The sequence below is a fragment of the Monodon monoceros genome, unplaced genomic scaffold (genome assembly GCF_005190385.1).
Source record: "Monodon monoceros isolate NGI ecotype Baffin Bay Population unplaced genomic scaffold, NGI_Narwhal_1 Super_Scaffold_18, whole genome shotgun sequence".
Classification (NCBI taxonomy): domain Eukaryota; kingdom Metazoa; phylum Chordata; class Mammalia; order Artiodactyla; family Monodontidae; genus Monodon; species Monodon monoceros.
In genome coordinates, this window is record NW_021703774.1 from 135,525,680 (window position 1) to 135,548,311 (window position 22,632).

At 50.0% G+C, this 22,632-nt stretch overlaps 1 protein-coding gene across 1 annotated transcript in view; it reads right to left on the minus strand.

The window, feature by feature from the left end:
* MROH7 (maestro heat like repeat family member 7) overlaps positions 1-22,632 on the minus strand; it is a 43,469-nt gene that overhangs the window by 3,431 nt on the left and 17,406 nt on the right. The window contains 11 exon segments of the mRNA XM_029230296.1: positions 3,337-3,459; positions 3,715-3,870; positions 4,462-4,641; positions 5,403-5,543; positions 10,666-10,781; positions 12,881-13,017; positions 15,045-15,235; positions 17,428-17,566; positions 19,722-19,876; positions 20,254-20,430; positions 20,838-20,950. Coding sequence (XP_029086129.1) covers positions 3,337-3,459; positions 3,715-3,870; positions 4,462-4,641; positions 5,403-5,543; positions 10,666-10,781; positions 12,881-13,017; positions 15,045-15,235; positions 17,428-17,566; positions 19,722-19,876; positions 20,254-20,430; positions 20,838-20,950 — 1,628 coding nt within the window.

Sequence of the window (22,632 nt, forward strand, 5' to 3'; positions counted from 1 at the left end):
CTAGAGCCCTCGAGCCACAACTACTGAGCCCACGTGCCACAACTACTAAAGCCCGTGTGCCTAGAGCGCATGCTCTGCAGCAAGAGAAGCCACCACAAAGAGAAGCCCGCACACTGCAATGAAGAGTAGCCCCCACTCGCCGCAACTAGAGAAAGCCCGCACACAGCAATGAAGACCCAGCACAGCCAAAAATAAATTAAAAATAAATAAATATATATACTTTAAAAAATAAAATAAATGCAAGTCCAGCCAGAGCTGAGAATGGACATGGCATGCGAGGGACATGACTAAGGAGACAAGTTTGACCAAGGTAAAGGATTCAAGTTACAGAGCAGTGGGGAATAAACTAGAGACTTAGGAGGGTCTTAAAAGTCCTTAAAATCCAGATAGGAATAGGGCTTCCTTATGCATTAGAAAATACGAAGCCAGCACTCATTCTTAATAGGGCAATGACAAAACAATGTTTTGGGCAAAATAGTCTGACATTGATGTTCAGGTTGGGTGTGATCAAGTAGAAACTAGGGGGCAGGCAATCTGCTAAGAGACTGTTGAGGGAGATGAAGAGAAATCTTATCTGATGACTCTCCTGTTGACAATCTGCATGTCAGGGAGTAAACTCCTGGGCCTGGTGGGCAAATCAGTGTCAACTTCCATCACCACCTCCATGCACACCATGCTCCGGTCCCAGTCATGGCCCAGCTCTCCCCAGATCTGTACCTGGTAGAAGCCATTGCTCCTGACTGGAGTGCCTTTCCCTCTTTCCTTCCTGATGAGTTCCCTCTCATTCTTTGGTGCTCAGCTCAGAAACCAGCTCCTCCCCAAAGCTTTCCACAAGCCTCAGGCAAAGCTGATCCCACCACTCTTGACATTTCCATAGCATGTTGCACAGCCTTTGTCATGGCACCTATGACATTGGCCTATAATTATTTATACCTATCTCCCCCACTGAATCTGGTGTTCACCCCAAAGAAGGGGCCAGCTCACTCAGCTCAGAGACCTCAGTACCCTGGACAGAGCTTGGCATGGCGCAGGTGCCTAGAAAGTGTTGGATGAATGAATGACTAGGTTATGGACCCCTTCTTAAAGCTAAGGCTAGAGGTTGACCTTCATATGAGCAGAGCTGCTGATGCCTGGAGAGCAAAGAAGAGACTGAGAATCCGGAAGGGTTTAATGCAGAGGTCACAAGCTGGAAGCCCACAAGCCACAAGTGCCTGGCAGGGCAGCGGCCAGCACAGTGTTTTAAATAAGCTAAATTGATTGTTAATTAATATCTTATAAAAATCTAGATTTTCTTGTGAAACTGGAGGCCCTGGTGAGAGTGGGCTGCATGGTGAGCTGGAGCTCTCCACTTGTGCTTTCAACAGAGCCTGGGGGGACTTCCCTGGTGGTCCAGTGGGTAAGACTCTGCACTCCCAATGCAGGGGGCCCGGGGTTCGATCCCTGGTTGGGGAACTAGATTCCGCATGCATGCCACAACTAAGAGTTTGCATGCCGCAACTAAGAAGCCCACATACCACAACTATGAGCCCGCGTGCCGCAACTAAAAGATCCTGCATACCACAACGAAGATTTTGCATGCTGCAACTAACACTTTGCGTGCCGCAACTAAGACCCGGCACAGTCTAAATAAATAAATATTTTTTTAAAAAAGGAAAAAAAAATAAAACCAATGCTTAAAAAAAAAAAACAAAAAACAGAGCCTGGGCGCTCCAGGTTGTCACAGCCCTACCACCTCCACGTCACTTATAATCTGCACAGTCACAGATCATGGTAAGTATTTGAATTAGCGACCCTGGTCAAACACTTCCTCCAGGCCTTTTTCCCTCTGTAAAATGAGGTAAAATATTAGGCACTGGATTGCAGAAGTTTTGAGCATTGTTGATAACGGTTATTGTTGCAAAGTAACAATCTGTTACTTTGTATATTTTTGTTAGGTTGGTGGGAGAATGGGGATGCTGTAGGCCCCAGCCAGATCTCCCTTAGGGTGTAAAGGATTTATTCCCCCAGGTACAGATTGCTTTGGTGGAAGAGAACTGCTGGCCCAAAGTCATGTCTCTTCCCAGGCGGGCTGGCATCCAATGACAGGGCAATCCACAACCTCAAGACCTTCTTCAAGGGACAGAACCGGAAACTGACAGACGGCTCAGTCTATGTGGAAACCTGACCCCTAGTTCCAGTGTGAGGTATCTCAGCATAGTGTTGGCTGAGACTTCCCCTGAAACTACACTGCAGCTTGACTCTTCCCTCTGCCACTCCTGCTCTCTGCCCTTCCTTCCACAGGGACTGATCCCAAGGGTGCTCCCTAATAAACCTCCTGCATGCCAATCTCTGCCTCAGAGTCTGCATCCTGGGGGACGCGGCCCATAACAACAGGGAAGGTAGATGGGACTAGATGGCAAAGCTTCCCAAATTGTATGTGGAGGAACCAGGCTGCATCCTGCAGTGCAGGAGTTCACTGTATATATGGCTCTCTCCTACTGCAGGATGTTCTCAGGTGTTATCTCGACAGGGAGTTCTGTGGTTAAATAACTTTGGGAAACCATGAATTAACCATGAAACATTTCCTCAGCACAGAATATCTCAGAGCTTTAATGTACCGATGGCACTGCAAATCCCCAAGAGGAAGATGACGACGCAGTATTTCCCGAACTTATTTGTCTTGGAACTTCTTTTCTCCCCTGTGGGGCATATGTAGGACTGGTGTTGCAAAGAATACACACTGGGAATTACTGTTGTAGAAAAGGGAGCCAATGGAGCTCTTCAAGCAGGGATATAATATAGACAGACTGTGTTTTAACCACACCATTTTGGTGGCCTGAATGGGGAGTGGACTGGAGGGAATGAGATTCAAGGCTTGGGGACCCACTGGATGGCTGGACCAATGGCCCTGCTGAGAGACATCCATGACCTGAGCTAAGGGTAATGATAGTGCGGAGGGGGAGGGAAAGACAGAATCAGAGGTATTAAGGATATTTAAGATTGATCAAAGGTGAAGGTGAGGGAGAGGAATAAGCCTCAGTTAGTTTTAGGTTTCAGCTTTTGGGGATCTAGAGGGACAGAGCAGAACTGACATGGGATAGGCATAAGTTCAGAAGAGATGCTGAGCTTAAGGTGTGTGTGGTTCATTGGGGGAGATGTCGGTAAGCCATGGAGAGGGAACACCAGAAGTGGAGAGAGGAGTGAGAGACAAAGATGAACTTCCAGGAGCCAACGACTTGTAGGTGGTCATGGAATTGTCAGTAAGGATGCTCAGGTAAAAAGAAAAAAGAGGCAAGGAAAGAACCTGCCACCTCCAACACACTCATAAGGACCCACGGTAGTCTTGGAAGCACTCACAAGGTACTTGCAAATTTTGGCCACCATCTGCTGCTGGTTGTCCCAGGGCTTCCGACTGTAAGCTCTTTTTGGCAATTCCCAAGCCATGAAGCAAGAACAGTGGAACAGGGTCTTCACACATTTCTGGGGGCCAACAGGAAGAGAACACCAGAGCTGTGGAATTCCAGGACAGCCGGAACGTGTTCCCCCCAAAAAACTGTATGAAACTGGATTTTGGAAAAGCAATTCCTATTTGAAACATGCAAGTGAAGTTGGCTGTTTTGAAGAGAAATACTGACATGGGTACCTTTGGTAAACAGACTTGGCCAGAGATCAATAAACTGTCCGGTGATGGATCATCTGTGATTCTAGGTTGGGCTCAGGGCCGTGCACACTCACCTGGCTCACCTTGGCATTGCTCTCTTGCATGGTCAGCAGCAGGGGCACCAAGGTGCTGATCATCTGCTCCTCCACGGCTGGGGTGCGGGGCGACCGCAGCTTCTGGACCACCTTGCCGTACAGGTTGATGCAGGAGGAGCGCACGTCCTCTCGTGACTGGGGCAGATCCAGAGGCTCAGGCATGCTCCGTCTTCCAGGAGGCTGCCTGGGCCTCTGTGCCCCACATGGAGGCACATGGCCTTCCTTCCACTCATTCTGAGGGCCCCTCCAGGCTCAAGTCACACAGAGACGGAAAACAGTGAAGGCCACCTGGTGGGCCGATCTGGGGCTGGCGTCTCCCTCAGCAAAGCCTAGGTCTGGAGCTCTGCCCACTCTTCCCAGCCAGGGCCCCCACTAGCCTAAAATGTGCCTTCGTGCCAAGTGGGAAAATGCCCCCCTCTGCTGCGACCAATCATAAAACAGTGACCCCTCTAGGTGGACCAATCACAGTGAGGCAAGTCTCTGGGGAAACTTGATGACGCAAAAAGACCTCCCTCTGTGAGAACTAATTAGAAAAGGAACGTTCTCTGTGCAAACCAGTTACAAAGAGACCAGGACCAGTCGGGACTAGTGCCCCTTCCCCTGGGCTGACTCGGCCTCGCACAGGTCCCAACAGGCTGTGGGAGCTACTGCAACCCCCAGAGCAGTAAAGAACTGCCCTCCGGGTGCCACCCCACCCCATCCTCCCACCCCCATGGGATTCCTTACATCACTGAAGTGTGGCAGCAGGATCTGCAGCATCTCCACATAGACCGAGCTGTCCATCAGCTTCCGGTCCTGCCCCTTGAATATGATCTTGATGTTGTGGACCGCCTCCACCACCAGCAGCCCATCCACACTCTTCAGACCCTTCACCATGGAGGGCAGGAGGGCCTGCACCTTGGTGGTCTGTGGAGAAGGAGCATTTGGGATGGGGGCTCCTATCTGTGCTAACAGATGGGAGACCCAGCCTCTGATTCACTGAGATGAACTTGGTCAAGCAAGTCCCACCTCCAGGCCTTTGCTTATGTTGTCCCACCTGCCTGGTATGCCCTCATTCAAGCTTCTGCTGTCCCCAAAGCCCTCTTTGGCCTCACTCACTCCTTCCTAGCCTGGATACCTGAGGCCCTTTGTTGTCTCCCCGCTTCTTGGCACTATATAGATGATACCATGCATTGTTAGCTAGCTTTCTGAGTCTATATCCTGTCCCTTTGTCCCTCTAAATCCTAAGCCACAACAACAGTGCCTGGTAGAGAAAAACACAGCACTTTTAATAATGCTAATGGGGCTTCCCTGGTGGCGCAGTGGTTGACAGTCTGCCTGCCGATGCAGGGGACACGGGTTCGTGCCCCGGTCTGGGAGGGTCCCACACGCCACGGAGTGGCTGGGCCTGTGAGCCATGGCCACTGAGCCTGCGCGTCCAGAGCCTTTGCTCCGCAACGGGAGAGGCCACAACGGTGAGAGGCCCGCGTACCACAAAAAAAAAAAAAAGAATAAAGTATATAGAGAATTATTAAGTGATACACATTTTACAGATGGGATAACTGAGGCAGAGACAGAAATGAGTTCTGATTCCAGCCACCAGTATTGGAGAGTCAAGGATGGCCAAGCTCCATCCTTCCTCCTGTCAGGGGTCTAGCTGGGTGGGCTCTCCCCTACCCTCCATTTACCTTTTCAGTCCTTCGGGCCAGGATGACCAGGCCTCGGATGGACAGCACCTTCATGATGGGGTCCTGGTGGCTCAGGCCTTCTGCCATCCGCCCCAGAGAGTATTCCTCAGGGATCCGTCGCACCTCCTCCATCTGGAGGAGCTGAGGAAGTAAGGGTAATTACTCCCTGGCTCAAGGGGTACCTCAGGCCCTGTTTGCCTCTGGGGCCTCATTCACACCTGCCTACCCTCTAGCCCACATTCTTACCACCAGCCAGCTTCTAACCAAGCTGCCCATCATTCACGGAATGACTCAGGCTGTTTTGTCCCCCCTGTGCGGGCAGGATTCCCTTCTGCCGGGGCTCTCACCTCCACTCTAGCCCCAGCTCACCACGCACAGCTCCATCCAAAACTCAGCCCCCCTGAAGGCATGTTTGACAGTGTCCCCAGGCCTCGTCTAAGCTGACTGCCCCCTTCTCTGGGGCCCTGGGAGCCCTGAACATGGAAACCTTAGTGCCTCCATGTGCTTATGCATCTGCCTCCCGTATCCTATCCCACTGGCGGCTTCCTTGAGGACACAAACTGAGCCTTTCTCCTTGGGCGCCTGTTACCTGATACAAGCTCTGGGGTGAAGTGTGTGCTCAGGGAACACTTGTTGTCTGAGTTCACATCCAACAAGAAATGGTTCCTTTCCTCCTTAGAATTGCCCTCCAGGACTTCCCTGGTGGTCCAGTGGTAAAGAATCCGCCTTACAATGCAGGGGACGTGGGTTCGATCCCTGGTCAGGGAACTAAGATCCCACATGCCACGGGGCAACTAAGCCCGTGCGCCACAAATACTGAGCTTGCACACCTCAACTAGAGAGCCCGTGTGCCACAAACTACAGAGTCCACGCGCCCTGGAGCCTGCGCACCACAAAAGAACTGCCCTCCTCCAGTGCCCCCAATTGTGGGATTAGCACAACCAGCCCCCCATTGTCCCAGCCCCAAACCAGGCATCACTCTGATCTCCTTCCTCTCCCTTGCCCCCCACCTCCAGCACCCAACCTGTCTTCAGTTCCTGCCTAGTCATCCTCATAAGCACTTCTCCCATCTGTTCCCTTGTCCTCCATCCACTGTGACTATTGAGACCCTCTGTCTTTGATGAGAAGAGAGAGCTGGAGAGAGCGGGCAGGACAGTTGATGGGGTGGGGAGTGGGGGAGGCAGGAAAAGTGGGGCTCCACCTACCACCCGCCCTCCACCCATCATACAGCACTGCTGCTCTGCACCAGTGTGCTGGCACTGTTCTAAGTGCTTTATGTGAACTCACCTACTCCTCATCAAAACCCTATGAGAGGTCAGAATGGCCATCATCAGAAAATCTGCAAACAGTAAATGCTGGAGAGGGTGTGGAGAAAAGGGAACCCTCCTGCACTGTTGGTGGGAATGTAAACTGATACAGCCACTATGGAGAAGCTGGGACGAATGAGAGAGTGGCATGGACATATATACACTACCAAATGTAAAATAGATAGCTAGTGGGAAGCAGCCGCATGGCACAGGGAGATCAGCTCGGTGCTTTGTGACCACCTAGAGGGGTGGGATAGGGAGGGTGGGAGGGAGGTGCAAAAGGGAGGGGATATGGGGATATATGCATACATATAGCTGATTCACTTTATTATACAGCAAAAACTAACACAACACTGTAAAGCAATTATACTCCAATAAAGATGTTAAAAATAAATAAATAAAGGGCTTCCCTGGTGGCGCAGTGGTTGAGAGTCCACCTGCCGATGCAGGGGACACGGGTTCATGCCCTGGTCCGGGAGGATCCCACATGCCGCGAAGTGGCTGGGCCTGTGGGCCATGGCCGCTGGGCCTGTGCGTCCGGAGCCTGTGCTCCACAACGGGAGGGGCCGCGGCGGTGAGAGGCCCACGTAGCGCAAAAAAAAAAAAAAAAAAAAAAAAAAGGATAGTATTGGATTATAACCCAAAGAATCAAGTAAATATCCACGAGTCTGTATTGCTATAAAAAAATGACCAAATGAATACGTGAAAGTAGAAGGAACAACTCGTACAGAAGAATTCCAACTAATAATTGTAGGCTGAATGAAGGAAGTAGAAAAATCACCATTAGAAAACCACAGGAATAATGGCTCAAGGCAGGATCCATTGATGAATGCTAAAATTAGGGGGTAAAAGTTTAAGTTGCCTAGTTTCAAATATATTTCACATATATTTCTTACTTACAAAAGGATAGTGTTACCCTCACAGTCCCAACCACCTTCACCAACTGATGAAAGTTAACATCATCAATAATAAGAAGTTAAAATAGAGGTCATGGGGCCCCTGACATGATGCCCTGAGAGGTCACATCACCTGTACACGTTCTTCTCCTAAATGCGTAACCTCAGTCTAATCATGGGAACACATGAGACAAAGCAAAATGGAAGGACGTTCTACAAAATACCTAGAGTTAGTCTTTCAATGTGCCAAGGCCATGACAGACAAGATTAGAGGAGATGAAGGAGGTCCCATTAAGTCAACTAATGTGCAAGGTGGGATCCGGAATGGATCCTGGAACAGAGAAAGGACATGAGAGGAAAACTGTGAAATCTGAGCAGTCTGTAGTTTATAGTATTGTACCCATGTCTTAGTTTTGATTATTGTACTATTTTTATGTAAGTTGTTATCGTTGGGGGTAGCTGGCTGTGGGATATATAGGAACTTTCTCATTATTTTTACAGCTCCTCTGTTACATCTAAAATTATTTCAAAATAAGAGTGAAACAATAAAAGATTTAAAATTTTTGCTTAAAAAAAAAAAAACCTATGAGATGGGCAATTCATTATCCCTGTATTATAAGAAAGCAAGGCACAGACAGGTTCAGCAACTTGCCGAAGGTCACAGCTCCCTTGAGGACTTCACCCGCCATTGGAAGAAGCAAGCACACACACAGTCACAGCATGGGGGGCTGGGGGAGCCGGGGAGGGACATCTGAGCGACATCAAAGCACCACTGTGAACATGGTGGGCCTGGCTCTGGCCAGGAGCGGGCCACCTCTTCTGGGGACCAGGAGAAGGACTGAAGCTGGATGAGGACCCCTGCCACAGGGAGGGAGGGCCACTGCTCAGGGCTCCAGGGGAATGCTGGGAAAGGTTAAGCCTACTGTCCCTGACCTTGTGGACACGGGAGGTCCAACCTCCACCCCCCTCCCCAAGAGCCCCTGTGGCAGCCACTAACAGATAGAGAGAGGACCGCCTCTCCCACGAGGCTGACCAGGATAGAGGAGCCAGGCGGGCAGACCTGGTCTGAATCTCTCTGGACAACTTGAGCTGTGTGACCTTGAAAACTGCTTCTTACCTCGCCGACACATGAGCTTCACAATTCCTGGTTTTCAGGGCTGCTGTGCTGATGAATGGGGTAGCAGATAAAAGAGGTCAGCGTGGTGTTTGGCATGTGGCAGCCCCTCAAGAAATGGCACTTTCCCTTTCCTCACCAGGGTCATGGGGGAAATTAGAAGTAGACCCAGCAGAGCTAAGGCTGTAACCCCGACTCCTGGCTCCAAGACACATTCTTGTCCTCCTGGAGGTGACATATTCTGCTGGTGCCTGCACAGCCAGGCAAAGTGTTCACTTGGGTGCTCACTCATCCATCCTATCCCCACTTCTTGGGGGCCCTCTTGGGGCTGGGTTTAGGGATGCAACATAAACACAATGTAGTCCCTACTCCCTAAACTCACAGTCCACTGGAGGGGCAGAAAGGTGCAAGAAGTGCCGGGATTGCCATGCTGCCTTGTGTCCACCCGGCAATCTTTACTCAAGGCCCAGCTCAAATGGCACCTCTTCCAGGAAGCCTTCCATAACCTTCCACTGTCTGAGCAGACAGTGAGCCTCTGAGCCCCACTGTACGGACCCTGGTGATAGCCCAGACCCACTGTGTGGCAGCCAGCAGGTCACAAGAGGAAGATGGGATGGCGGTTAAGAGAGTGGGTTTTCCAAATGTCCATCAACCAATGAATGGAGAAACAACATGTGGTATGTACATACAATGGAATATTATTCAGACTTAAAAAAGAATGAAATTCTGACCTGCGTTACAACATGGATGAGCCTTGAAGACCTTATATTAAGTGAAATAAGCAAGACATGAAAGGACAAATATTGATGAATCCACTTATATGAAACCTAGAATAGGCAAATTCATAGAGACAGAAAGTAGAATGGTGGTTACAGGGGCTGAGGAAACGAGGGAGGGAGAGTTAGTGCTTAATGGGTACAGAGTTTCAGTTCGGGAAGGAAAATGAAAATCTTCTGAAGATGGATGGTGGTGATGGTTGCACAAAAGTGTGAATGCACTTAATGCCACTGAGCTGTACACTTAAAAATGGTTAAAATGGTAACTTTCATGAAATATATTTTTTTTTACCACATACACAACCACAAGCACACACACAAAATGAAAGAGAGAGTGTACTTTAGAGCCCAGGTGTCTGGCTTTGAATCTTGGATCAGCCACTTAACGAGCTGTGTGGCCTTGGGAAAGTTACTTAAATCTGTGCCTTGGTTTCCTCCTCTAAACTAGGGGATGGAATAGTATATACATCATGGGATTATTGTGAGGATTAAATGGATCGATATGTGTAAAGCTCTTAGAATGTGCCTAGAAGGTAGTAAGTGCTCAATAAACGTTGGCTATTGTTATTGGCAAGTCTTTCCTTCTGGGGTCAACCCTACCAACCTTCTCCTGACTCATCTCTCCCCAGTACCCACTCCAGTACCCCCATACACTCACTCAGCTTAGTTGTCACTTCCTCCAGGAAGGCCTCCCTGATGTTCCCCCACCCAACACATCCAAGACTTTTGTTCTCCCACCACAGCCTGAATTGCCCCCATCATAGCACAAGTCACTCTATAGTACCCTGTGTTATAATTGGGGTGTACTCTGTCTCCACTCCCATACCAAGAACTCCTTGAGAGCAAGGCAGAGTCAAATTCATATTTGTGTCTCCAGTCTGGTACCTGGCACACAGAGGTGCCCAGCAAATGTCGGTGGTTGCCTGGGGCAAGGGGGAGTCTGGGAAGAGTGGAATGGGGTGGAGGGGGTAGAAAGAAGAGGAGAGATGGGAGGGAGGAGGGAGAGAGAGCTACAAAGCCTTTCTACTCAAAAGAAATCATGTTCAGGAAAGACTCTAAAGTGTTAAGTACCTATTGCACAGGAGAAATGACCAGCAATGGGAACTGAGGCCTATGCTTAGGGGAAGGCCCGGGGGGACCCCTGCCCCACGCCCAGTGCCCAGTCTCTACCTCCACGAAGAAGCCAGTGGCGGTGATCTTGTGCTTCTCGTCGCCTCGCTCCAGGAGCGGGATGAGCAGATAGAGGATGCGGCACAGCTCCTGGCAGGAGTAGTGCACCATGGCCCAGGGGGTGGGGGAACAGTGCCCTTAGGCTCTCCAGCCCCAGGGGTATGTGCTGGGTGGGGGCCTAGCCCCAACACTCAAAACTCTGGGCAAGCCCAAGTCACCTGGGTTCCTGCATCCCCAGGGTTTCCCACCTGGACAGGATCTCAGAGACCATTTGGTCTAACGGCTTCACTTTACAGATGGGAAAACTGAGGCTCAGAGTGGTAAAGTGACTTGCCTGAGAGCACAGAGCAAATCAGTAAGAAAGACAGGCTTAAGACCCCTGAGTGCACAGAACCACTCCAGCAGGAAGAGACAGGAAGGAAAGGGTGTGAGGACCCACTCACTAGGCACCAGGCAGCAGCCATACACTTTCAAGTAGTTATTGCATTTGATCCTCACCATTACCCTTTGAGGTAGGTTACTGTTGTTAACCTATTTCATAGATGAGGAAACAGAGGCTTTGAGTGTGAAGTGCGCAAGGTCATAGAGCTGGAAAATGGCAGAGCTGCAGCCCCAACCCAGGGCTCCCCACTCCAGCTGCCTCGTTCATTCTACTAAGCCAGTGGTTTTCAAAGTGTGGCCCCTGGGCTTCCCTGGTGGTGCAGTGGTTGAGAGTCCACCTGCCAATGCAGGGGACGTGGGTTTGTGCCCCGGTCCGGGAAGATCCCACATGCTGTGGAGCTGCTGGGCCCGTGAGCCATGGCCACTGAGCCTGTGCGTCCGGGGCCTTTGCTCCGCAACGGGAGAGGCCGCAACAGTGAGAGACCCACGTACTGCAAAAAAAAAAAAACAAAAAAAAAACGCAAAGTGCGGCCCCCGGACTAGCAGTATCAGCATCACCTGGGAACTTGTTAGAAATGCACATCCTCAGGCTCCCATCCCAGGCTAACTGAATCAGAAATTTTAGAGGTGGGGCCCAGCAATCAGTGTTTTAACGAGTCCCATAGATGATTCTGATGCACCCTCAAGTCTGCACTATGCTTCATTAATCAATGAGTCCAGGAACGTGTGTCAGCCAAGAGTAGAGTCTAGAGTAAGACAGCCTGGGTTCAAATTCTGGCCCTACCACTAGCTGTGTGACTTTGGGCAAGTCACTTAACTTCTCTGGGTCTCAGGTTCCTCATGGGTAACACTGGGAAAATAATAGTGCTATTTCATCGGTCATGGTGAGGGTTAAATGGAAGTCCATGAATGTATGGCTGTTTGCATGGTGCCTAGAGCATAGTAAGTGCTCAATAAATGCAGTTGTATCCTGAGACCCCTGGGGAGAGCACCATCCTGGACACTCAGCGTGCAGCGCTAAGAAGCAGACACTTCCTGCAGGAGCCACATTAGAGAAATCAAGGTGCCACCCCACCCTTCTCCTGACCCCTTGGGAGGCTGTGTGTGGTTGGGGGGAAAAGCCCTGATCGGGGTCAGCAGGTCATTTCCAAGTCTTGCCACTTCCTGGTTGTGTGACCTTTGGTATATAACTGTCCCTCTCTGAACCTTGGCACCCTCCCCTGCAAAATGTGCATTAATAATCCCTGCCACCCCCCCCAAAAAAATCCCTGCCCCACCAGTCAGCATGATGATAATAAAAGCTAACCTGTGTTGGACTCTTACTATATGCCAGGGGCTGTTCAAAGTACTTTAATCCTCACCCTAAATCTTGGAGGTGGGCCCTGTTATTATTTCCATACTACTGATGGGAAAACTGAGACACAGAGAAGGAAACGAACTTGCCCTGGATCACACAGCTGGGAAGTGGTAAGCTGGGATTCAGACACATGTAGACCTGCTCCAAGGCCACACTATAAACTGCTCGGCTAGACCATAATTTCTGTATTAGCGTGGGAACTAAATTCATAATGTGGTGAGAAATGTGCTTTATAAATAACCTAAGTGCTCTGCAATGCCAGGTACTGCTATAACGACAGTTTGTAGAGTGTGTGCTATCTTTCACATCTGAATTGTCTACCCTCTGAAGTAGATGATACTCTGCCAGTCTCAGAGGAGAGACGATGGAGTGAGGGAAGGGTCTTATCCAGAGAGAAATGCAAACCCAGGTCTTTCCAAAGACCCTGAGGTCTCTCCCCTCCCTCCAACCCCTGCCCTGGGGGTCGCCGGCCTCACCTGGCCAGCAGGGACACTCCACGGTGGTGGTTCTCCGCCTGCCCCATGAGCTCCCAGCCGCCCTGGTCCTCCAGAAAGGTAGCCTCATATGAGCAGCCCATCTTCAGCAGAAGGATTTTCACCACTTTGACCACCCAGCTGCCAAAACAAGGGGGCTGAGACCTCATATCACCCTGCCCCCAACAGGCCAGACCTCCCTCCACCCAAGTCTCTCCCACCATCAGTTCCATCTGCCAGACAAATTTCTCTCCACAGCCTCAGCACATGGTATCGTCCTGTGACGAGATCCTATCTTGTCCTTACAACACACCTATCAGGGTAGGAACTGCTTACCCCATTTCATTGGCAAGGAACCAAGTTGCCAGGAGGTTAAATTGGTTTAACCCAAAGTGCAAAGCACTGTTATAGGCCAGGACTCAAACCCAAAGTGTCCTGACTTCAAGCCCAGCTACACAACTGCTTGCCCTCTATCCCTCAAAGCGCACTTTTCTGAGCATAACACGCAATAGAAACCAAAAAGGAAAAGACTGAGGAACTGGACTGCATAAAAATTTTAAAGTTCTGAATAGCAAACGACCATGAAATTGTTGTAGGTTAAGTGATAAACTGGAATACAAATGACAGAGTTAATGTCCTTAATATATAAAGAGCTCTTACAAACTAATAAGAAAAATTCCCAACAGTCCTATATAAAATTAGGCAAAGAACAAGAACACATTGCTGACAGAAAAGGAAACAGAAATGGCATTTAAACCTCAACCACATTCATAATAAGAGAAATACAAACTAAAATTACAGCAAAATACCATTTTTTTCAACTTTCAGATTGGCAAAGCTGAGAATGTGCTGGCAAGGCTGTGGAGAAATAAATAGTGTCATATACTACTGGCGGTGGTGTCCTCTGTGGGAGGCAATTTGGCAAACTGGGTGCTTTAGGAGGTCCTTCATTTTCCCTTCACTCACTGGTCAAGAACTTTTTCCACCACATATTCCTATTCCACCATAATATTTAAATACAGAAACCTTCTGATGCACCCATTCTACTTTCAGGAGCTCATCCTACATATACAATCACATGTAAGTATAAAGACATATAAACAGCCTCACTTACTGCAGCATTGTTTCTAATTGCAAAATGCTGTGAAGCACCTAAATCGAGAGGATCCTGGTTAAGTAAATGATGGTATATTGGAATCTACACAGAGGGATATTATGCGGCTGTTAAAAATAATGAGGCAGCTCTATATGTAATGATATCAGAGATATGGTATACAATAAAAGCAAAAATATATAACTGTGTAAGGTCCACTAACATTGGTATAAAAGTAGAGAATGAAAACACGTGGGCTTAGCCCTACATCAGCCCCCTCTGAAGGGCAAGAAAGAACCTGGGGTTCTTAGTCATCTTAGGGCAGATGACTGGGGTAAAGAGAGGAACAGAGACTCCCTTTTAATGCCTTTTGAGATTTTTACCCGTGTGCCTATATTACCTGTTCCAGTTAATAAATAAAAATCAAAATGGTTCGGCCTTGCGTACAAATCTAATACAAATAATATCTCTAGGGAGGGAGGAGGAAAACCGAAATGGCGAGCTCCTTGGGGGAAGCTGATTCTTCCCTGCCATCCAGCACTAAGCAGAGGACATGCCCTGCAGCTGCTCACAAACAGTTGTTGAACACATGATTGGCTCTCTCATAAAAGTGTGCACCTGAGGACTTCCCTGGTGGCGCAGTGGTTAAGAATCCGCCTGCCAATGCAGGGGACATGGGATCGAGCCCTGATCCAGGAAGATCCCACATGCCACGGAGCAACTAAACCCGGAGGCCACAACTACTGAGCCTGCGCTCTAGAGCCCGCAAGCCACGACTACTGAAGCCCATGCACCTACAGCCCGTGCACCACAACAAGAGAAGCCACTGCAATGAGAAGCCCGTGCACCACAACAAAGAGTAGCCCCCGGTCACCACAACTAGAGAAAGCCCACACACAGCAACAAAGACCCATCACAGCCAAAAATAAATAATAGATTAAAAAAGAAAAAAAGTGCACGTCTGTTTTCTCTTCTAGTCCCAAAGCTAATTTTTACTGATCAATTGCCCTAAAGACTTTCGGAAGGGCCCTTGCTGGTGGCCCTCCCCCTACTGCCGGGGACAGTAGGAACATACCATACAGGCACGAAACCAGAGGACTTTCCGTCTTTCTTGGCGTCCTTGCAGGAAACCACGTGGCCAGGCAGGTTGAGGCCGATGTGGTAATGGACTTGAATGAGCAGGGCCAGGAGCAGCTGGGGGTAGATGCGCCTCATGTAGCCCATGCAGCTGTTGACGGACAGGAGCTCACAGAGGCCGCTGGCTGCCTGGTGGGGCAGGGGGCGGGGTCTGTTAGATGTCCCAGCACTCCTGGCAGGGCCTGGACTGCTTCTCTAGGAGGCTGGCTCTGGATCTTTGCTCTTCTCTGGCCCAACTTGGGCAAGCCCAGATTCCTCCCCAACTACCACACCCCAAGTCCTGGCTCTCTGGGTGAGCCCTGCCCCAGAACAATCACAGCGACCCTTTGCCTTTGACACACCCCTGGAAGAATCATGGTGGGAGGATCTCTTCCCACATTTGTGAGGCAGAGTCTTCATCCCACTGTGCAGGGGAGGAGACAAGCTCAGAGGGGTGAAGAGACTTGCCCAAGGTCACCCAGCCTCCTGGGGGCAGAGCTGGGACTTGAAGCCAGGTTTTCAGATTATGCGCTGTAGTGAGCCCTGCCTCTTTCTGGTTCATAACACAGGCACACAGATGGTGAGGGGGACACCAGTTGCCTCTTCGTTGAGGGCCGTTAAACTAGGCTGCCTCCTCTGAATGACATGAGAATACACCAACACACAGTGTTCAGAGGAGGAGTGCATGAATGCCCAAACCAGGGAAGGAATGGGTGCTGGTGCCCTAGTCATGGAACTCAGTGCTGGGGGAGAGAGGCAGAGAGATCCAGTGGTAAAGCATGGGATTCCGGGGCGGGAGATCTGAGTCCTGGCACCACCACTCACTAGCTGTGTGACCTTACATGAGACGTGGAATGTCTCTGAGCATCAGTATCTTCTTCTGTAAAGGGATAATACCACTCACTCCTCTTTATTTGCTTCCCTCCACCAGCTTGTCTTGCTCTCTGCTGAATCCCCGGAACTTATGAGTATGCCTGGCACATAGTAGGTGCTCAATACCTGTTGAATAAATTGATCAATCCAACAAAAAATTTTTGAGTCTACTGTGTGCCAGGTGTATGTTGGACTTTGGGGATATCAGGCTCAGGCACTGAATTCATGCATCTCACTGATTACCCAAATGACACCCCCCCCCCAACACACACACAGTATTGTTAAATCAGCTGGGGTAAACTCTCCCAAGATAAAGTATGTGAAGCAAAGTATAATATGCACCAATTTGATCTGGTCAGAGAAATCAGGGAGGGCTTCCCTGAGGAGGTGATAAGAGCTAAGGGTTGAGCAGAAGTTAACTTGGTGGATAGCAGTCTATGTGCAAAGGCCCTGTGACAGAAGATAGCAGTGTTTAAGAAGATCTGACAGGGAACTTCCCTGGTGGCACAGTGAATAAGACTCCATGCTCCTAATGCAGGGGGCCCAGCTTCCATCCCTGGTCAGGGAACTAGATCCCACATGTATGCCACACTAAGATGCCCGCCTGCTGCAACTAAGACCCGGCGCAACCAAATAAATAAATATTTAAAAAAGAAGAAGAAGAAGAAGATCTGACAAAGAACAACGAGGTTGGACCCATGCAAGCAAGAGGATCACGGTGAGGGGTGAGGGCACGAGGCCGATGAGGGGTGCAGGGCCTTGTAGCACACAGGTAGGAGCACTGTGTTACTCTCAAGGGCTATGGGAAGCCATTGAGAGGGTTGAGAAGAGCAGATGTGCATTTCTCAAAGATTTTTTTAGCTGTAGTACAGATTGGAGGGGCTGGAGTGGAAGCAAGGAGATGAGTGGGGGTTATTATCCAGCTGGCTAGGACCAGGGGGTTGGTGACAGAAGCAGAGAGAAATCTGTCTCTCCACTCAGCCCCGTTCCTGCAGTCAGAGCCCTTTCCCTCCGTGTTCCCAGGGCCCACCTCTGAGACTGGCAGCAGAAGCACTTAAACATTTTATGTTGCTAAATGAGTGAACGAGTTACCTTGTTTAATTTTCCCAACTGCCATACGAGGTGGATACTATTGTTTCCATTTACAGAGGAAGAGAGTGAGCCTCAGGGAGGTGAAGTGACTTGCTCAGGTTACAAGACCTGAGCAAAGCCAGCCCTCAGACTAAGGTCTGCGAGTCCCAGGTCATTCTGTGTCCACTATTCCAGGCTGCTGCCGTCACCGTAATTAACAGTACTATTGTCGTCCTAGTGGATCACAAACAAGAGCCCAGAGACAGACTTGCTCAAGGCCACACAGTTAGTTCCTGGAAGAGCAGGGAACTAGAAGATGGGTGTGCAGAACTCAGGGGGAGGGGAGGAGGGCGGAGGAGGGGATGGGGCAGTGATGGAGCGGGGTGGGGTGTCCTCACCGCTGGGGGCACGGTGGAGGCCCGGCCCTTCTGGGTAAGAGGCTTTTCCTTCAGGCTGGTCAGGAGCAGACCCAGGAGGTCTCGGATGTCACGGCTGGGCTTGCGCAGTATCAGCTGCCTCCACATCCCTGCTCCATTGCTGGGGGGTCAAGGGTGGGGATGGTTAGTGGGGGCCAGGGCAGTGGGGCACACCCTGCCACCCAATTGTTTGGGGAGGGTGAAGGGAAGGTGCCTTTGAAATGGCATCCACGGACGTACCAGAAAATTTCTGGAATGGACAAGAAAATGCTCCCTAAGAGGCGGGGGGCTAACAATAATCGAAAACCCGATGACTCAGGTACTTACTTTACCAGGGGCTTTGCATACAATTTATTACTTCAGCAAATATCGAGCATCTGCTCTCTGCCGGCAGACGTGAGCAAGATAGTCAAGATACTCGAGGTCACTGAATTCCTACACTGACCCTCAAGGTGGGCTATTATTCTAATTTTACAGATGTGGAGTTAAGGCTCAGACAGGTGAAATCACCGGTCCAAGACTACCCGGCTAATGAGCTACAGAGACCAGAAGTGACCAGGCCTGATGACTCCAAAGCCTATGCCTGTTCTTCTATGCCAAGGAGCCCTTTGGGGCCTGGATCTTGCATTTGTCACATAATGTCAAGGAGGGCCCACTCCTGTCCCTTAGAAAGCAGTATACCAGGCAGGGGATAGCATCTGGGCCAGCAGGCACCAGCCTGTAGGCACTCCTATCGTGGGGAGGTGAAAATGCTGACAGGGCCAGTGCACTAAAGGGTTAACAAAACCCTTTCCCCCTTCCGCTTAAGATTTGAACCTTCCATTAACTTTCCAGCTCCGTTCCCCTGGAAACCTGATAAAGATAGTATGTCAACTATGTTGCTAGGCAACATTGCTTACGGTAAAAATGACCCAATTGGTAAATTGCGTCTGGGCTGGAGGAACTATAAATTAACTAGAAGGACCATTGGGGACGCTGTGGCATTGGGCTTCTCAGGGTGCAGTGACTCTTGTGACTGGGCTTGTCCCTGTGGGGATCCTGGAAGCAAAGTCTAGACAGTTATTGTAAGAGACACTAGTTCTTTTGAAGCCTGAGCCACTTAAGCCAGGGCAGCACCTACACCTTTCACCTGGGAGGACCGGGGCCAATACTAGATTGAGGAAAGTGAGGCATCCAGGGCACAACATTTAAGGAGGTCCTCCAATCAGGCAAGCACAGGAGTGGCAATTGAGAGCGAGGCCTCCTTAAATTTTGTCCCAGCTCTGTCTGGCCTGCTACACAGGCTGCTGTAAGGACTCTGCCCTGTCCTATATCCTGAGTAACTGAGGTCAGGTATGGCCCTGGCAGTCTTGAGTCTGAATGTTTAGTGGCTCCAAGAAGAAAACTCCCTCGTTTCCAGTGAAGCCAGAAAGGGTTAAATTCTTCCAGGTGGGAGATGGGAGTGTGTCACCCCTGCACTGATCTTGGTTTCTATGAATGACACCAGCTCTCCTGGTTAGAAGCGCACCTCACTTGCACAGTTCTGCATAATTCTTTTCCATTCACTCTCAACCAACTACCTTAAGATGTGGATCACACGCTTCTGCCTTGTTTTCACTCAAAGGTGTGAGAGCGTTTCCTGAGCTGGGAGACTGGAGCAGCCAGATTTGTCTCCCCTGCTCACGAGCTCATCACCATCTGGCCACTGTCCCCTCTGCCCATCAGACCAGAGGTCCCTGAAGGCTGACAGCATGGAGCACAGGGCAGGCACTCAGCACGACCGGCTGCATTACTTGTCATGACCACCCATTTGGGGTGAGAATGGGGGGATTATTTCTTCCTTTTGCATTTGGGGGAAAACTCAAGCCCAGAGAGGGCAAGCAGGCTACTCAAGATCACAGAGCGTCTGGAGGCAGAATCAGGACCAACACTCAGTTCTACTTTCATGGCATCATTGAAGCGCTCTGGGCTTGGAGTTGGTCAGATACGAGTTTAGGTCCTCATTCTGTTGCTTGTTCAGTAGGTGCCTAGGGCTAGAAAGCTTCCCATGAGCCTCAGTTTCCTTATCTATAGAATTGAGTTGTTACACTTGTGAGAAAACATACAAATGTGCAGCACAGACACCTGGCAGTGCTCAGGAAGGACTTAACGGTTGTCACGAGCATCATAGATCATAGAAGAGGGACCACCTGGGAGGGCGAGGGGCTCCTCTGGTAGAAGAAGGGATTCCTAGCCCAGGAACAGGGCTATATCAACCCTCTGAAGTGTAGTGGCTGGAAGCCCCCCTCACTTGGTACTTGTCCAGTGGGAGGGGACACATGAGCAGGGCCACGACGACCTCGGTCATGAAGGAGCTGGCCAGGAGAGAGACGGGCAGCAGGGCCACCTCTTGGGCCTGTGGCTTCTGAATGTGGCTCAGGTGCACATAGATACCCTGCATGATTTCTGGAATCTGGGGTACAGCCAGGGTGGCCAGGAGCAGGCAGAGGGCCAAGTGGAGAAGCCAAGGGAGTGATGGGGGAGCAGGGAGACAGGAGAAGGAAGGAAGGGGGTGCGGGGAGAGAGAGGGGAGAGGAGGGCGCAGAGGGAAGAAAAGGGGAGACGGGCAGACAGAGCAGCTGCCCCTTCCCTGGGAGACAGCTTGTCTTTGCTGCCCTCCGCCACCCCACACTTGATAGTTGAGCTGTCTTGGGGGCCGATAAGCGAGTTCTTTCTCACCTGCAAGTTGGGAGCATCTGGAACTCAGCCACCACCAGCCCTGCCCTGCCTGAGGGATGAGTGGGCCCTGTGGGGTTTCCCAGCCCAGCCCCTGCCCCCAGAGGGCCTTACCACCTCCAGTGCCCTGTGTCGGTACCGCTCCAGCACCGAGCTGAGTGTGACCTCCGAGGCCAGCTGCATCATTTCCCCCGAGTCCTTGCCCCAAGCCTCTGAGCCACCTTTCAGCCCTTCCAGGGCCGCTAGCAGCAGATCCTTTACCTGTTGGGGCCCCAGGAAATCTCCCAATTCCTGAAACAAAGGCATGGAGATCCTGACACACATGGGCAGACCCAGAGCGAGCCGTACATGGACGCCCTAACACCACCAGGCATATGCAGAGGTCAGCAGGGGGCCATATACTCAGTGAATCCGTGAGTGTCAAACACTTTGAGGAGGAGCTCCAAAAGAAGGGATAACATGGCCCCTGCCCCCAGAGCTGGTGACACGGCCCACGCACTGTGGCACAGACCAGAGGGGTTGGGAGCCCACAGGATGGGCCTTTGTGGTCAAGGAAAGCATGTAAAGGAACGTAAAGGGAATTGAGCCTGGAAGGATGGAAAGGGAGGAGGAAGCACTGGGGCAGGCTGGTACTGCCCCTCCTCCCTTGTCCCCATCGCCCCAGGAAGGCCCAGGGCTGTTGGGGAGTAGGTGGTCACCGTGATAACACGCAGAATGTTCTGGCACGGGCTGACAGGGTTGTAGGGGCCCAGGAAATGCTTGTTGCTCTCATACAGCTCCTTCTTATCGGTCTCTTCCTTATCTCTGGCTCCTGCAAGCAAAGAACCTTTTCAGTGAGGCCTGACCACCTATTTTGTTTTTTAACTTTTTGTTAAACGTAGATGTAGCATGTGCCTAAATCACAGGTGACCAGCGGGGTCGTTTTTCACGGTGAGCATGTCCTTGTAGTGGGCACCCAGGTCAAGAAACAGAACACGGTCAGCACCCCAGAAGACCCTCCGGTGCCCCCATTTCAGTCCACTATCCTCCTCCCCTACTCAGGGTAACCACTATTCTGACTCCTAAACCCGCAGATTCAATCTCCTTGCTGTTGGACTTTATATAAACAGACTCATACTGTATGTTATCCTTCATGTCTGGCTTTCACTCAACCTTATGTGGGTGAGATTCATCCACACTGCTGCAAGTTGCATGGGTTCACTCACTCCCAGTGCTGTATAATTTTCCACGGTATGAATATACTACAATTTATTGATCTGTCCTACTTCTGATGGACATTTGGGTTGTTTCCAGCTATTATGCATAGTGCTGATCTGAATGTTCTAACACGTCTAGTCCACGCCTTTTGGTGACTATAGGTACATATTTGTAGGCACGTAGCTGGGATTGGAATTGTGTCCTAAGGTGGGTACGGGTTCAGCTTCAGGGGATATTGCCAAACAGTTTTCCACAGTGGGGACCAATTCTGCCCCCACCAGCAGCGTGTGAGAGTTCCATGGCGTCACATCTCACCAGTGAATTTTTCTGTTCCATTTTTGCCTTTCTGGTGTGTGTGTGGCAACACCTCTATTAAATTGCAATTCCCTTACCCCTGGTGTTCCGAATCTCCCTTTTCTGTTTTCTTCTTTTTTCTGTAATACTACTCATCACTTGACTTACTGTAGGTGTTACTTGCTTTTTTGTTCATTGTCTCCTGACAACAAGAAGATAAGCTCAACTGGAGGATTATTGAATTAATCTTTTTTCTTCTGTGTCCCGAGTGCCTAGAATAGTACCTGCATGTGTGGGCTCCTTATTTTCTGCTGAAGGAAACACATTTCAGGAACATTTCCTGAGCCTAACTGTGGCCTGGAGTGGGTCCTACCTGGATCCCCCAGGGTGTGCGAGACACAGGCATAAGAAAGGGCCATTGAGGCAGAATAACATATGGACTAAGTATGCAGGTTGTTTGTAAAAGGAAGGAGGTTGAGACCTGGAATCAGGCAGACCCAGATTCAAATCCTAGCTTTGCTGCTTCCTACAGTCAGGGGCCCTGGATAAACCATTTCACTCCTTGAGAATCTAACAGGGTGGGTTTGTCTTAGGGTCACCAGATAAAATACAAGATACCCAGTAAATGTGAATTTCAAATAAACAATTTTTAGTGAAAGTATGTCTCAAATATACCAAAAGGTATTTACCTTTTATCTGAAATTCAGATTTAACTGGGTGTCCTATATTTTTATTTGCTAAATCTGGCAATACTAATTTGGTGTATACTATTCCTGTCCCTAAGACTGATCATCAACATGGCTTATATCACCTTCATCTATCACTCAGGAGGTCTGAGTGGTTCCTGGGCAGCAGGGGAAATCTCCTAGGGGCTAAATCTTTGCCCCAAATGCTAAAGAACAAGAAGAGCAGGGACACCAGCCATATCCCCAAAGGTTGAAACTAATAAGATGAGCCTTGTAGGGATGGGGAAAAAGGAAACTCTATTTGGCAAGTACCTAT